General features: G+C 42.3%; 1 protein-coding gene and 3 non-coding genes across 4 annotated transcripts; all 4 read right to left on the reverse strand.

The window, feature by feature from the left end:
* Positions 1–1,858: 1,858 nt before the first annotated feature.
* RPL13A (ribosomal protein L13a) lies at positions 1,859–7,665 on the reverse strand. Its single transcript, XM_039335231.1, has 7 exons — positions 7,536–7,665; positions 6,704–6,769; positions 4,289–4,390; positions 3,847–3,932; positions 3,573–3,632; positions 2,372–2,494; positions 1,859–1,991 (listed from the first exon to the last, which is right to left on the reverse strand). Exons 1-7 carry the CDS (start codon positions 7,543–7,545, stop codon positions 1,905–1,907), a joined length of 534 nt encoding a protein of 177 aa, XP_039191165.1. The 5' UTR covers positions 7,546–7,665; the 3' UTR covers positions 1,859–1,904.
* On the reverse strand, positions 2,844–2,926 carry LOC120304584. Its single transcript, XR_005555757.1, has one exon. It is a non-coding gene; the product is annotated as a small nucleolar RNA Z195/SNORD33/SNORD32 family (small nucleolar RNA).
* Positions 3,709–3,792, reverse strand: LOC120304585. Its single transcript, XR_005555758.1, has one exon. It is a non-coding gene; the product is annotated as a small nucleolar RNA SNORD34 (small nucleolar RNA).
* Positions 5,824–5,908, reverse strand: LOC120304583. The gene has a single exon (XR_005555756.1). It is a non-coding gene; the product is annotated as a small nucleolar RNA Z195/SNORD33/SNORD32 family (small nucleolar RNA).
* Positions 7,666–16,785: the final 9,120 nt, after the last annotated feature.

Here is a 16,785-nt window from a genome sequence, read left to right on the forward strand (position 1 = left end):
CAAGGAACCAGCCCCTGCCGCATCAGCACCGCCCCCTGGGTGCATGCTGGAGAGGTGTCACCCTTTGTGAGGAATGAAGAAATGCACCATCACCTGGAAGTGGCCAGCAAATGGCCCTGGCCTATTTCACATATTTGATGGGTCCACAATTGTATACAAAGGGGCCTTCATCTTGCAATGACTTGATTTGGGATTAGATCTTGTATCATCAAAATAAGCAGAGTTGGCAATATTATTACATTAACTTTTGAAGGACTTCTGGTAGCAATATAAAATTCTCATTAATTCATATAAGATTTCAGCATTTTTCCATAACGGAAGACCTTGCGAGATGAGATTGCTGACACTCTGAAAGTCTCTGGCCATCTTTTCACACAAGTATTTTGAGATGCTGGGGAATGGAAAAGCTGGCTAACTTTCAAAGTCAAGTCTGAAGATGCAAAAGTACAAACTTTTGATTCGAAACATATGCTTTAAATTTGCTCCAACTGTGAATCACCACTTCAGCAAAATGTGTTTTCTAGTCTTTTTTTTCCTTCTTAAAGAGTTAGATTCGCCACTTTCAATAGCCAAAAAGGAGGGGAGAATCCCTCTTTTTTCACTCAGAGGTATTTTTGCTTCTTGGGAGTTTTTTTTTTTCTTTCAGGAAAATAAGTAGGATAGAGAAAATTAGTTCTTACCCAGCTTCAAACACAGTTTACAATCAGTTTAGGTAGAGCTTCTTTGACTTCTGTTTGCTTACAACTAGGGCTAGATAATGGAGTTAGCTAGCTTTTCTTCTGTCGGTTTCTGGGAAGTTTCTCCTGGACTGATCGGAGAGACCGCCGTCTCTCCTAGGTCCCTGGAAGTACCTTTTTTCATTGCCACCTCTTCGGGACAGCTTCTGGCCCATTTATGGTCCCCAAATAAGAAGAAATTCAGCTGAAGAGCTCAGCATCGCGAGCCTTTCAGCCAATGACGCTGCTGGCCGGAACAGGAAGTCCGCATCAGCAAAATGTGAATGGGTCAGGTAGACAGCATAAGATGGTATAGTGCCCCCAATGCATTCGTTGAGAAGGAAAGCCAGCTGAGCTGTCTAAATCGATAACTAAGAAGTAACATAATACTGCTGCTGGCAACAGTTTGAACAGATAACTAATTGTTATAGTTATTCAATCATCAAAACTCATTTGGAGGCCTTGCTTCTGTGATTCAGATATGTGCCCACAATGAAAGCACTATCAGCATTCAATCTTGTACTTTGCAAAACAATTTTAATTTTACTCTGAGTTGCCGAGAACCCATACTTTGAAAATCCCTAGGTTGGAGAACAGGCACCCATACTGTTTACCTCCTTGAAAATAAATCTAAAAAAAATCTAGCTCTCAGAAAATCAAATACAGGTAGGTATTCTCCAACTTACAACAGTGAGCATTCAAAGTTACAACAGCACTGAAAAAAGTGGTTTATGACCATTTTTCCCACTCACGACCATTGCAGTATCCCCGTGGTCATGAGATCAAAATTCAGACACTTGGCAATTGACTCATAATTATGACGGTTGCAGTGTGCTGAGGTCAGGCGATCTCCTTTTGCGACCTTCTGACAAGCAAAGTGAATGGGGAAGCCGGATTCACTTAACAACTGTGTTGTTAACACCTGCAGTGATTCACTTAATAACCGTGGCAAGAAAAGTCATGAAATGGAACAAAGCTCACTCAACAAATGTCTCACTTAGCAACTGAAATTTTGGGCTCAGTTGTGGTCATAAGTCAAAGGCTACCTGTATTCATTCCCATCAACTGGAGCCATTGCTAAGAGGAAAAAGTACTTGAAATATTCCTTTGAAGAATAATGAAACTTAAAACGACACCACAAGTCTGTAAATTGTATTCTTTATTGTGAACTGAACCCTAGACCTTCATTTAAATCAAGATACCATAATGCTTCAGGACATCTGTGTATGGAGCAATCTTACTCTCCACATTTTTCTCTGCTTGCTTTCGGAGTTTCTAAAAAGGAGAAAGAAAAAGAAGAACTCAGTACAAGAAGATACTAACAGGCAGGTAAGTGCTAAATAGTAGAAATCCAACATTGGGAAATTACACAATTTGCTTAGACAAACTATCAGGGAATCAGTCACAGAATAATTATTCAGATTCACCTTATAATTTCTGGACAATTAGTAGTTTCTTTTGGTGGAAAATCGAAAGTTATTGTTCTTCCCCACCATTTTTAATTTACATACTCTGGGACTTCCAAGCGTAAGCATTTCTCCACTCAGTCTTTGATATGCAAGATTTGGGGCGGGGGAAAGAGACAGCCATCTCCCTGCTAAGTCTGGTCTAGATAGAACACCCCTGACTACAATTATAAGCTAAGGTTAACTCACCATAAGCTGTTTCTTCTTTGTATAGTGAACCTTGGCCTTCTCTTTACGCTTCTCTTCCAGAGTGGCTGTGATGGCCTGGTACTTCCACCCAACCTCATGGGCAAGGCGGCCCAAATAAGCAAACTGTGTGGAAGAAAAATGCAGCACTTTATAACCAATCCTGGCGCTGCACAAATTTTATACCTTCTATTCTTGCTCAGCAAATTTCATTTTCTCAGATTCTTATTAATGCTATTCCTAGTACTCCACACCCACCCAAACCCCACAGACAACTCAGCCTTTAGCCTATAGCCCTGTTCTTCCTTTAGCAGAGTCCTTCCCCACCTGTCTTCCACCTCTGCAGGATTTTAATGGAATGGCTCTCTAAACTAGCATGGCTACTTCAGCAGAATCAGAATTCTTGTTCTCCTTCACCCAGACTCGCTAACCCAGAGGATCAACCCCCCCCAAATCTCACAGAATGTATTACAAAAAGGTCTCAGATGGTAGTGCATGAAACGTTGTCTCATGGTCTTGAAACTCGAACTATGGTGGAATGTCATCATCACAGACCTATTCAAATCAGTACACTTAACAAATGGAGCACATATATAATCCCCCCTGCCAGCTATTAAGGTCAAGATTCCCAATCATCAAAAATCTAACAGTCATGCTGTGGGACAAAATACCATATACTATACTATACCCCTACTACTATAAGAGCCATGATGGTGCAGTGGCCAGATCGAAGTATTGCAGGCTGACTCTGCCTGCAGTCAGGAGTTCAATCCTGACTGGCTCAAGGTTGATTCAGCCTTCCATCCTTCCCAAATCAGTAAAATGAGGACCCACATTGTTGGGGGGGCAATAATGCTGACATTTATAAACCACTAAGACAGTGCTGTAAAGCACTATGAAGTGGTACATAAGAGCTATTATTACTACATTTTCAGGCGGAAAACCTATCTGGATGGACATCCAGTAATGTCAGCCTTCTTGCTTGACATCATCTAAACAACTGGGGGGGGGGGTGTCTCCCAGGCTTCAAATCGCCTTTTCTTATCTCAATTCTTTTAGCCAGAGAAAAGGAGCTTCTAAAAACATATTTGCACGCTTAACGTAGGAAGCCAGGGGTCCTCCTTAATTTAAAATTTTAATGGCAACAGACTTGAAATCATGCACTAAATCCCTACTGTTAATTCTTAACAATAACAAACATTACCTTGCGTGTGGGTTTGAGACGGACAACTTTCAGAGCAGCAGGGACGACCATTCTCTTGCGCTGCAGGATAAAAAATGTCCTGTTAGCAATACTTGCACAATGAAAGCAGCTCCAAGCACCGCTATGGATGCTCAGATCTGCCTCAGCGTTAAAAGTTTTTTTTTCTTCTCATATCTCAAGTCAAACAATGTAGGTAAAAAAGAAGAACATCACTGACAGAGCAGGAAGTCAAGGAGTCAAGATAATTTCTCTTGCACATCAGAAAGGAAATTACCTTATCGTAAGGTGGAGGGATCCCATCAAAAACCTTCAGCCTCTCTAAGGCAGCCTGACCACGTTTGGTTTTGTGAGGGAGCATTCCTAGTAGAGCGAGGGGAAAAAAAGATGGGAAAAGCATAGAGGGTTAGCGGAGACCCCAAGATATATAAAGGAAAAGATCTCTTTGAAATAACATCTGCAATGCTGAGCAGAACGAAGGAATCAATGAGATCACCGAGCAAATGTAAGCGAAAGTAACCTGGATTAAAAACACTTTACCCCACCCCAAATTCAACAGTCTTGGCTAATCAGATGTTTTGAATTACAACTATTTTAACTGCCAGACCACAGGGACACTGATCATAATTATAATCTGCAAATGCACGCAGATATTTTGAAAAAGCAATTTATTCTTTGTAAGGGATCGTTTCCATTTTCAAGGAGAAAGCAACACTCACCTCGAACTGTTCTCCAGAAAATTCGACTGGGGGCACGGAAGTGATACGGGCCACGGGATGGGTTGGTGTTCATCCGCTTGCGGAGGAAAGCAAGGTATTTCACTGTGAGAATAGAAAAAGAGAGAAAAGGGCTTAGACTAGATCAGAAAGATCAATGTGAGCTGAACCCCATAGATACAGCTCATTCATGTGCTTAGTTCCTAAATGGAGACACCAAATCCCCATACTTACAAACAAAATCATTTACTACAACTATGAAGAGCTACCTTCAGAATGCAGGAATCTCACAGGCATAAGCAAGCTTTCAGGTTCTTGTGCAAACGATAGATGTATGGACTCTGGAAGCCTTGCCCTACTCTTAGACTCTTTATTATTAAATTTATTAATATAGTAATAGGTGCACTCAGGCAACTCCTTTGCAAGCTGCACTGGTTGCCAATTGGCCTCCAGGTAGAATTCAAAATGTTGGTTAGCAATGAAAAAGCCTTCCCTGGCAGAATCACCTGTGGGACAGCTCTCTCTCCAGTTACATCTGCTCATCTTCTTAGATCTTGAACAGAAGGAATGCTCTGGGTCCCCTTGTTAAAATTGTATCAGAAATGTACCTCTCCTGTTGCTGCATCTAGACTGTAGGGTTTGAATCCCTCTTCCCCTAATATCTCCATGGATCAAGCCTGTTGGCATCTAGGAAAGCCCTTTTAAAACATGGCTCTTTCACTAGGGCAGTGATGGCGAACCTTTTAGAGACCGAGTGCCCAAACTTCAACCCAAAACCCACTTATGTATTGCCGGGTGGGCATGGCTACAGTGGTCATGGCAGATTGGTGGGCGTGGCCAGGGTAGGCACGGCCAGCTCAATGTTGTTCCTGGGGAGGGACGCCTGTGGGGCTGGGCAGGGTTCGGGGAGATCCAGGGGTCTCTGGCGGGTGGAGTGGTGGGCAGGAGGCTGGTTCTGCAGGGTGAGGGTGCCATGTCGCAGGGCAAGGTGAGGCAAGGGCTGGGGCGGCTGCTGCCTGACACCATTGGCCCCCACATACAAAGGCCAGCAAGTGCACGGGTGCTGGGATGCATCCGGCCACGTGGGACCTCAGCAAGTTAGTGGGCGGCTGGTTAAAGAGGATGGTTGCCGTCTCCAGGGCATGGCGCATGTGCCCACAGAGAGGGCTCCGAGTGCTGCCTCTGGCATGCGTACCATAGGTTTGCCACCACTGCACTAGGGCTTTCCTAGATGGCAATAGGCTTGATCCCTGCAGATGTTAGGGGAAGAGGGGTTCAAACCCTACAGTCCAGGTGCAGCAACAGGAGAGGCACATTTCTGAGGGATTGTTTCTGATGGGATTGTTTCCATGAATGGAATAAATGAATAAATTATCCCTACATTGTGCTCCTCGTCCCAAGCAACCAGGTGCCACAGTGCCTTAAATTCACATGGGAAAAAAAAAGGGACGAAATGCTGGCAGTTCTCTTTACTCCCTCAGAGCCTATGCATATCGTATGGATAGTTACAGAGCAAAGAAGGCTGTGAGAATAGGCTGGTGGTCTCAGATGGTAGTGCATGTAGAGTTGTCTCATGGCCATGACACTCGAATTAAAGGTGGTTAAGGCATCATCACTGACCACTTTTCAGCCACTATTGTTGATATTTATCGTATTGCATTCTTATTTTGTGCCATCCGTTCTTATCTAGTCTTTTGTTTTGTGCAGTGGAAAAATGGTTATTTAAAAGCATCCAAATCTTAATGCAATGTACATATGCCAAAGTAACATGTCCAAGCTCCCAAAGAAAGATTAGAAGAGCAGCCTCCAGTATTAAGATTTTTTTTCCCCTGCCCACCCCAATGTTTTTCTCAAGCTTCTCTGCAGTGAAAAGACATTAAGAAAATACCAACCTAGCCAGCTTATACAGCTCCAATAGTGCAAAATGTTTAGAATTCTACCACAGAGATGAGCTACGGGCACAATTCTTCCACATGCTACCCCCTAGCTGTGTTGCCAAGTATTAATTAAAATGGAAGGAAGGCTCCCTATGCAATTCTTGCCAATATTATACTGCATTTTTCTGAAAAAACAAATGACCAATAACAACTTCCCAGAATTTATTCATTCCTTTTGCTGATGCTCTTTCTCCCTTGGGGCCTCGGGACCTTTAAATATTTACTCCAAGCCTTTGAAACTGCTACTATTAGGTCTCAAGATTGTAGAGTCTTGCCATGTTTATGCCAAAGTAGAACTAGCTTTAAGGAAAATGATTGTTCTAGATTCTGGGTCATTGTTTTAAAGAAACACGTGCCTTAACATTAGAACTTGCCCTAATCGCCACAGCTAAGTAATCTACTTTCCTAGTTACTGGATAGCTTGAAAAAATGATCTTCTTCAAATTATTTTGACAGATTTGGAAGCCTCAGCTTTACTTACATTTGTTGCGGTAGAAGTTGCCAGATATGTTAATCCCTTCACATCGTACAACTACAACTTTGCGCCCTGAAGGAAAAGGAAAGATCAGATTATGTCTTCTAACATGGAATACAGATTGGACAATAAAATTTCAAAGAGTGATGTCTAGTATGTTACAAATTGTAATCTTGTATCCTCAGAAGTCTACTTCACACTTTCATTGCTTTTCAATCCACAGATGAATAAATTAGTTCATGTAAGAATGGCTGGGAAAATCTAGCTAAGCTTCAGTGAATTTAGCACCAAATTGGGTTGAACAGGCTAATACTTTGCATAACAGACATCTCCATAAAATTCCAGATCTGGAGGGCAAATTGGAAAACTGAAAGAGCACCCTTGGAAGAAAAAAAGGACAAATCTCTTCCATACAGCTGTCAAGAAAATTTATAGACAACTCCACAAAATTTCCAGGAACTGACCTTGACTTTAAGGATACTTTTAAGTTCCAGTAAAACTACCTGGTAGTACAGAAAACTGCATACATTATGACTAGCCAGGGATTTATCAGACCAACAATCTAAATTAATACAAAAATTATAATGTGTTTGAAAATGCAACCTATATTAAGACCAAACACTTTAAGGAAATAAAATCCTACACACCCAGACTAGGCAAAAGAGTATGAACTTTTCTAGATGGAAATTTCTATCAAAATACCAATATTAAGTTTTTAAAAATTATTTTCCTTTAGTTATGCTCAGAAAAAAATACAAATAACCTCAGAATTTGCTTCAATATTTGCAAGATTCAAATATCAAAAAGCATTTCTAAATATTGTTAGTAAAGTCCTTGCCTTGCCTCATCCTCGTCAAGATACAATACGCCCTCCATATATTGGGATGAGTGACACAATTGTCCCACGCACAGATCAAATCTTACCCAGCAACACTTGCTTAGCCACAATGGCTGCAAGACGACCCAGCAAATGGCCACGTCCATCAATCACCAATACCTGGAAAAGAGAAGCTTTTAAATGGGGCTTATTGACATATATAAAGGAATATTTCTAGGATGAAACAAAATAACTCTTCTCAAACTGCAGCGGTTTAAATAATTTAGCAATTATGAGAATAAGGGGAGAAAATCATTGCATAGTTCTAGACATGATAAGGATGAAGAAACAGTGTTTCCCCAATTCAAAAAGCATCACAGCTTCTACTTAGCAAGGCTAACACTATCCATCCAACATTATTCCCCTGCTGCACAGCACTGGAATTTGGCTCAGCTTTTCCAAAGGCACAGAGTATCTTTCACAGCCTTAACACTTATTTCCTACAAAACTAAGCCTGTTATTAACTCTTTTTTTTGCAGTTTTCTCTCATCTATTCCACATTCATCTCTTTCTCTCTCATTCACATTACCTTTCCACTAAGCTATCACAACTGAGCAATTCTGTTGTAGTCTCAGGTATATACAATCACCCTCTGCTTAGCAGAAAATAAAGCTAAAGCTATGCATAAAAAATCCAGCTTATTGGCATTCAGAACAAGGAACACACTCAGCAGGCATACAATTTTAAGCCTCAATTGAAAATGAAAAACCAAGGGGGGGGGAATAAGTGTTGGAAGTAAAAAAGCCTCTGATCTGCCGCCCCACCACCCCCTTTTAGCAATCTTCTGATCTGCCGATCATACAATGAGGACTGAGCCTTTTCTTAATAAAACGAGGTGCTCTCTGAACTAGTTTTCTTGCAGACGTTTCATTTACCCTAAGTAGGTAACATCATCAGTGCGAATAAAATCTCCTTTTCACGGCACGTCTGGATTTCATCGATTTGTTCTTGCTTCGACCCAGCTCGTGGAAACTACGAATTATTTTTCTAACACTAACCGGCTTCTAATACCTTTCTTGACGCATTCAATTAAAACACATATTTCCTCTCCTCCCAAAAAGCTTTGGCTATGGTGCTGGATAGCGATGGCCCTTGTAAGGCACTAACTTAGTATAAAGGCTGGCGTGGAGCATCTTGGCCGTCTGGTTGATGCACCTTAGTGCACCATTAACCCGAGTCTCTCTCGTCTTCAAAAGGAAACTACACGTGTCAACGCTGATCAAGCACCTAAGATTTAGCCTTCTTTAAATACCAAATCAGACTAAAGTGGGGGAAAACATTTTTTTTTAGTTTGCCAGGAAGGAAAGCCACGCAGAGCGAGAGTCTTAATTCATCCTCAGCCACGCTAACTCCAGCCCCTTCCCTCTTCCCCCTCCCTCTAGGCCCAGCTCTTCTCCACGTGATCCCTCTCCCTTCTATCCCGACAACCGCCAGGCTCTGGGAAGATCGACAGGAAATGAAAAGCGACGCCGTTCAAACTCCGCCGCCCGCCCGTCTGTCCCGCGAATAAAACAAAAAAAAAGGCGCTCAAGCCCCGCGCACCTTCGGCTCCGTCATGGCGGCTCCTCCGCGGCCACAGGGAAAAAGACTCCGCCTCTTCACATCCACGGGGTTACCTTTTCCGGCCGAATTAAGAAATGTGAAGAACCACAGGGGCGGATATGACGTACAGCCTATGTCAACGACGACAGAGGAGCGAAGCCGGTACTACCGGTAAAGACAGCGGCCTTTTTCCATCAAGGGTCTGGAAATGGTGCCGCTCGACAATTTTTTTCTTCTCTATGGTGAACATCTTCTTTCCTAGGCCAGGGGTAGGCATCCTCGGCTCTTTTATGACTCATGGACTTCAACTCCCAGAATTCCTGGCCTAGGCAGTTTGAAAGTTCCCTTGGCTTGGAAGATTTAAGTTCAAAATTTGACAGGAAGTAGTACAGTAATAAGGTAGGACGCTACAGAACTGACCGGAAAAGAGCTCGAACTCAAGGCGGAAGTAGTACGTGTAGGTACCATGCTGGGAAAAGTCTTTCAATTATTGTACTATTTATATTTCGTTTTTCCCTTGGAAATTCAAACTGACTTACAACTTACATAGTTTGGGACGTAATACAAATGTTTCATTTCTCTTCACAATGACTACCCGGTGATATAAGTGAGCTAAGGGATGGTACTCAGGCAAAAAGCTTGCAACCCAGATTAATTTGAGTCTGAATCTCTGTGATCCAATCTCTGGAGATTCTCAGTCATCCAGGTCATGGTTGTCCCAAAGTTGTCCCTTTTTCAAGAGGCAACTGGACTTTCTTGTTTTTCTTTGAAGGTGTTTTGCTTCTCATCCTCAGGTGACCCTGAGGACAAGCAGACAAATCCCCAAGTGGCCTCAATGATTCTCTAGAGTCTAAAAGAATGCAATTGACCAGCTGTCTGCAAGGAATATAAATCCTTCCATTCCCCACCATTCAGTCAAGAACTGAAGAAGCTTCTTGGATGAGAAGCGAAATGTCTTCAAAGAAAAAACAAGAAAGTCCATTGCCTCTTGAAAAAAGCACCTTTGGGACTGTTGGAAGAAAAATCAGTTCCTGTTCCAAGCAGGGAAGATGCTGTAGAAATGAGCTGAAGGCAGGCTGCATTTTGGAAAGGAGGTCTCAGTTTATTTAGTTGCCAAAAACTAGTGATAGCAGCATGTTGAGAGTTGAGAGTAGGTGGATTTTTATACCTTCTTTGGGCTTTGTATTTGCGATGCCTGTTTGTTGTAAAAAGTACTTTGACCTGTGCTTGAGTGTGCCCTTTTAATATTCTAATTATTGTTGCCTAACTCCCATGTTGGCTGGGAAGTCATACCCTGTCCTTGGAGCTGGGTGGGAATGTAGATTTTAGGAGTATATGGAAATTCTCAGTTATCCAGGTCATTATTATCCCAAAGGTGCTTTTTCAGGAGGCAACTGGACTTTGTTTTTTCTTTGAAGACATTTCGATTCTCATCCAAGAAGCTTCTTCAGTTCTGACCGGATGGTGGGGAATGGAAGGATTGATATTCCTTGCAGACAGCTGGTCATTTACATTCTTTTAGAGAATAGTAGATTTTAAGAGTCTTTGTTTTTCTAATCCCATCAGCTCCAGTATTCTGTGGAAGCTGGGGCTGAAGGCATTTTGCTTATGAATAAGGTGACCCAGTCTTTCTGAATGGATTACAAAATCTCCTAAAGATTGGCCTCTTCATGTTTTTTGCTTCCTTTAGCAGGAAGACTGGGGCTGCTTTTTGCCTTTGTTAAGATTTTTTCTTCATTTTTCCTTTTGGGGGAAATATTCTACCCTGCCTCTTTTAATATTCCCCAAAATATTTCATTCTCTGGGGGTGGGGCTGCTGACTTCCTACAGGACTACGATCCAATTGGGGATCCAACGCTTTAATTGCTGCTCACCTTTTGCATCTTTTTTTTCTCACTTGTATTATTTTTGTCTGTTGGTGTAACTTCTTGTAACTCATATCCCTAGAAGGGCTTGTTTTCCTTAGAAGGAAGCCAAGAGACTAAGATAACTTTCTTGGGTGAATCTGCATTGGAGGAGGAAAAAGAAGGGCTAGATGAGTATCCCTTGCTCCCTGTTTAAGTCTCTGTTTTGGTTGGGAGTTTGAGCAGAAGCCATCAGCTGAGACCTTGGTCTTTCAGAACCTTCTTGACTCCCTAATAAGTGACACAATAAAATACAGAGTGGTAGAAGTTAGGGGTCATCAAGAATCACTCAAGGGGAAATCATGTTCTATGAAACTATAGATTCCTGGACCTCTATTTCTCTTGGACCTGTTGGTCATGTCTGATTCTTTGCTTCCTTAGACCAGCCAATTTGGTCCTTGGTTCTGACAACTCTTGGTCCTTTCTTTTCTGCTGCTTAGTGTCCCCTGTGAATCTGATCTCTTTGCACCTGATCTTGGCTTACAAAGATTAGATACACTTTCTATTGATACCCCTTGAAGAGGATAGAGACCTAGAACCTAATTTACAATATAATGAGAATATACTGAGATTTTCAATTTTATCCCAGGCATCATAATGCTGTCCTTGGCTTTTCTTTTCTTTATCAGATGGATGCCTCCAGGATTAACCTACTATTTTGTGTACTGCAATGGTCATCACAGCTAAAATGTGTGGCATTCCCCATCCTATTTGGGGAGGGGTTATCTGAATGGATAGGCAGGTAAGATTTTGAAGCTGCCAGCCACAAAGCATGGGGAATCCTAGGGATTGCTAGACTAGATCTTAATCTGGAATCAGCAACATGTGGGTCCTGTTAGGCTCCTGGGGAATGATGGGATCCTTTCTGGGATGTGGAATATCCTTTTCAGATTACAGCCATTCTTTTTAACTTGCTGTTTCCAGAAGTTCCTTGCAGGAAGGTTATAGGCTTGCTGCTGCAAATACAGGTAGTCCTCAATTTATGATATTCATTGAGCGACTGAAATTACAACAGTACTGAAAAAAGTAACTTACAACCAGTCCTGGCACTTATGACTATCACAGTGTCCACGCAGTCATATGATCATGATTCAGGTGCTTGGTGCATGTTTTTACGATGGTTGCAATGTCCAGGATCACACAATCACCATTTATGACCTTCCCAGGAGGCTTCCAACAAGCAAAGTCAACCAGGGAATCCAGATTCGCTTAAACAACTGCAGCAAAAAGGGTCATAAAATCAGGTGTGGTCATGTGACGACTCACTTAACAACCAAATTACTTAGTGATGGAAATTCTAGTCCCAACTTTGGTTGTAGGAAGAGGAACTGAAGATGAAGATGTTTACTATAGGCCAGGCGTCCCCAACACCATCAGGCCACGGCCTGTTGGGAAGCAGACTGCACAAGAGGCAGGCAAGTGTGCAAGCATGCAAAGCTGCATTTGCGCAAGTGGCACACACGTGCGTAAAACCACCTGTTTTTTCCTGCTGCCACCAGGCCGCAGAGCAAGAAAAGTTGGGGACTGCTGCTATAGATTACAGATAGTTCTTAACTTAACAACCATTCATTTAGTGACTGAAGTTACAACGACAGTGAAAAAAGTGACTTATGATTGATTTTCACATAATTGTTGAGCATCTCCATGGTCACGCGATCAAAATTTGGATGCTTGGCAACTGACTCATATTTATGACAGTCGCAGTGTTTTGAGGTCACATGATCACTTTTGAGACATCTTGACAAGTAAAGTCAATGAAGCCAAATGCACTTAATAATGGTGTTACTAACAACAATTGTAGTGATTGACTTAACTGTGGCAAGAAAAGTTGTAAAATGGGGCAAAACTCATTTAACCACTGTCTTGCTTAACGATAGAAAATTTGGGCTCAATTATGATTGTAAATTGAGGGCTACCTGTAGTTTATTTTCAACACTTCCTTTCTCTTCTGTAAGGCTGTCCTGAGTCTTACCCTCTGTTCCCCACCCATCCCTTCTAATCCTTCGGCCAACTGTCTATTCCTGGATTAATCCTACTGCAGCTGGCCAGCCACGTGCAAACTCAGCGCTCTTCCTTACATCATGCCAGCCTACATATAATGTTGCCCACACTAGGGATGGCGGGGAACAGGAAAGGAAACACCTAGCCTATACCTTTTCCTTTAAAAAAGACTTGGTCACATGGAATCAGCAAGGGATGTTTGAGTAGGAGCATCTGGAGATGTCTGTCCCACACCCATCTCCTTGCTGTCTCAAAGCAAGCTGCTACTGTAGGAATGACTGATTCAAAATTCAGGCCTCAGCGGAAGCCCCCTTGACTCATTTTAAATTCTGAGCCTTGTTAGTGTTAGAGGTGCTATCAGGGCAAGATTTGGTGGCAGAGATTCAGGCCCCTTATTAGCAGAGAAGTCCCATAATCCAGCCAGACTGGCTGGCCATATTTAAGGGAAATGCAGTAATAAAAATAATTGTGACTAGGCAAGTGATTGTAAGACTCTACTGATGGGAAACAAGAAAACCTAGGAGAGGTCATCCATTCTGGCAATGATATAAAAATATTGTGAATAAATAAGTACAACTACTGCTTATGGAGTTCCCATTGCAATCATGTTGTGGTCATCTTCCACTAGAAGTGCCTTTCTGTTTGCATTGCAACTGTTTTGGAATCCCAGCAAGGTGGAATAGGTACATCTTAATAAGAGAAGATATATTAGAGCAGGGGTCCCCAACCCCTGATCCATAGACCAGCACCGGTCCATGGCATGTCAACAACTAGACCTCGCAAATAAGTGAAGCCCTATCTGTGGGGTGCAGCCAGCACGCAAAACCACGCTCCTTCCGGTCCATGGAAAAACCTTTCTCCATGGAACCTGTCCCTGGTGCCCAAAAGATTGGGGGTCGCTGTATTAGAGCAGGGCTTTTCAACCTTTTCACCCATTGTATCACCTTTAGGATATGGCAACATCCGAGTACCACCAGTCACCTAGCAAGGTGTCAAAAATTTGATGACCAGAAAAAAAAAGGGAAAAAGTGATAAAGTACAGGTAGTCCTTGACTTACAACAGTTCGCTTAATAACTGTTCAAAATTACAATGGCACTGAAAAAAATGCCCCCCAAGCCATAGCCGAGCAAGATACCTGCCTGCCCGCCCAGTGGCGCTCTTCCTTCTGTCCGAGGTTTTCATTGTTGTGAGCATTTCTGTTGAGGATTGGCAGTGGAGGGGGTGGTAGGGGGTGTTTGGTTTTTATTCCCACTGTCTGCTGAGTGGTTGCAGCAGGTTTTGGTCACCTCACATGATCCTGGGACACTGCTGTCATAAATATGAATCAGTTGCCAAGCATCTGAATGTAAATCACAAGACCCTGGAGATGCTGCAACATTCCAGCTGATCGGCGCTTCTTCTGGGCTCAGCAGAAGCACCAGGATCAATGCTGAGCTCCAGCTGGAGCCTGGCGCCTGATCCTGGTGCTTCCACTGAGCCCTGACAGGCTTGCAGCTCCAGCCGTCTGTTGCTCAGGCTTGTACAGTGCTGCCACTGGTTCAGCTCATTCCCCTCCCCCGCTACCACTTTTCTAGGATGGTTGCATACCACCTGCCAGGTGCCAATGTACCGCAGGTGGTACCCGTACCACTGGTTGAAAAGCCCTGGTCTAGAAGAAGCTTGGATTGGTGAATTAAGTCAGGCTGGCTACGTGGGAATTTCTACAACGTAGGAAGCATTTCTATAGTTTGTAAAGAGAGGATAGAAAGACATCTTCCAGCACCCAAGTCAACAATGGCATGCACATTCTTTTCCAAACCGTTTTCAGTTTCATAAATAATATTTATATATTTACACAAGAACAAGATATTTCTTTCCAACTTGAGGGAGGGGCATTATCCAATGAGGGAGGCTACATGTACAGAGCAAACACCAGAGATAGACCAACCAACCCACAGAGAGAACTACTGGAGAGAAGCTGGAAGGAGAATTGAGAGTTTAAAGGAGAGGGGAGGAGGAGAGCTTCATGGACATCATCCATTATTTTGTTATTGTTGGAATAGCTTTCATGAAATTGGAAAAACAACAGTACATATGGTGTGAGGTGGCCTGAGAACTTTCCAACAAACTTAATGCTTTATTGCAAACCAATTTCTGACGTAAAAAGCTGGCTATGCTTATGTGCAGGGTTACATCTGGGTTGCAGAATTACTCAGAGTCACTAGATGGCAGCAAAAGAGAAAACCTCAAAAGATTTGCCAGCAGTTATCAAAGTTTTTCACTTTCACTTATGATCATCTGGTGGTTTTCAAAATTTTTGCAACCTAGTTCTGGTAAGCTAATATGTGTATATTTTGTGTTATGTGTGTTTGTGTTATGGGGTGGAGTACTATCTCCTCTTCTGTCCTCAACGTGATAATCATAGTAATTCTTGGCATAAGAGTGCAGAGTGCTTTACAATCCTTTTTCATTCACAAGAATCTTGTGAGGTAGGCCACGATATAATTATTCTTATTTTTAAATAGATCTTGAAGACTATTATATACAGAAGCTTTCTCAAAATAATCCAGGCTTTTTACACCCTAAAGCAACATTTAGGGTAATTCTAATGCGCTGTGCTACAAAAATTAAACATATTTTTGTAAATTTCCCTAATGGCCTAGGAAAGCAATATAACAATTGCTTGTGCTTTACTAGAGGCCAAGATGGCAGAAGGAAAGTGGTATACCCTGAAAATTAATTTGATCACCATGCTCACTCTGTTGCACCTGCAAAGAGTTAAGCTAAGAGTTTATACTGTCAATTAATATATGCTCTTAGTGCATAAGTGCTACATCTGCAGATTGAGCAAAGATTTCAAATAGTGTCTTTTAAGAGCTGGTATAATGTGATATATAACATATTTAACTGAGTTTGGCTAATTAGACCTCATTCAGATCCCTGCTTACACCCCACTTTCCTTCAGGAAACTGAAAGTAACATACCATGGCCAAGGACCCCCTGTTTTTATCCCTGCAACAATTGTATGAGGTAGGTTCAGCTGAATAGGGCTGACCCAAATTCATCCAGTGGGTTTCCATAGTTAAATGGAGACTTAAAGCCAGTTCTCCATGATTGTGTTTCTCAGCCTAAATTTATCAAATAAGAATGTTGTAAGGATAAATTTTTACATGCACGGAGAAGAAAACAATCCAAATACAGTAGGTTTGTTTAAGAGAAACCCATAGGATTGAAAGCAACAGTCTAATCTAAACATTAGAACAGTGGTTCTCAACCTGTGGGTTGGGACCCAATTTGGGGTCGAACTACCGTTTCACGGGGGTCGCCAAACAATGCAGTCCGCCATTTTTTCCCCCTTTTCCTTAGCTGTGCTACTCCCTTTTATTCTATTGGCTTTTGAAAGCCAATAGAATAGACTCTCTTGAATAGAGTCTAATTCTATTGGCTTTCAAAAGCCAATAGGAATTGTCCAGGCTGTCTCTGCCCTGCTGAGCCCACCAAAAGTCCCATTCTGCAAACGGTGCTGCACCAGTTGAGTAGTCCTCGACTTACGACTGGTTGAGTAGTCCTCGACTTACAACCAGTTGGGGGTCGCGGCATTAAAAAGGTTGAGAACCACTGCATTAGAACATAATTGGGAATAGTTTATACCCATTCACAAGTGAATTAGAAGCTCTTTAATATTTGCTGTTAAAGTATGGCATGGGTATGTGGCTGACTTAAATAAGAATCTGGGAGAACAATAGGCTCAATTTATATGAAGGGACTATGCTAGTCTCTTGTA

This window comes from Crotalus tigris, unplaced genomic scaffold, assembly GCF_016545835.1.
Source record: "Crotalus tigris isolate CLP2741 ecotype Arizona unplaced genomic scaffold, ASM1654583v1 scf7180000017639.5415321, whole genome shotgun sequence".
Classification (NCBI taxonomy): Eukaryota; Metazoa; Chordata; class Lepidosauria; order Squamata; family Viperidae; genus Crotalus; species Crotalus tigris.

Coding starts and splice junctions, on each gene's coding strand:
- RPL13A (XM_039335231.1), bottom strand. Junction 4,391..6,703: donor CAACTTCTACCGCAACAAAT/GTAAGTAAAGCT, acceptor CTATTCTCACAG/TGAAATACCTTGCTTTCCTC. Junction 1,992..2,371: donor CAAAGAAGAAACAGCTTATG/GTGAGTTAACCT, acceptor TCTCCTTTTTAG/AAACTCCGAAAGCAAGCAGA.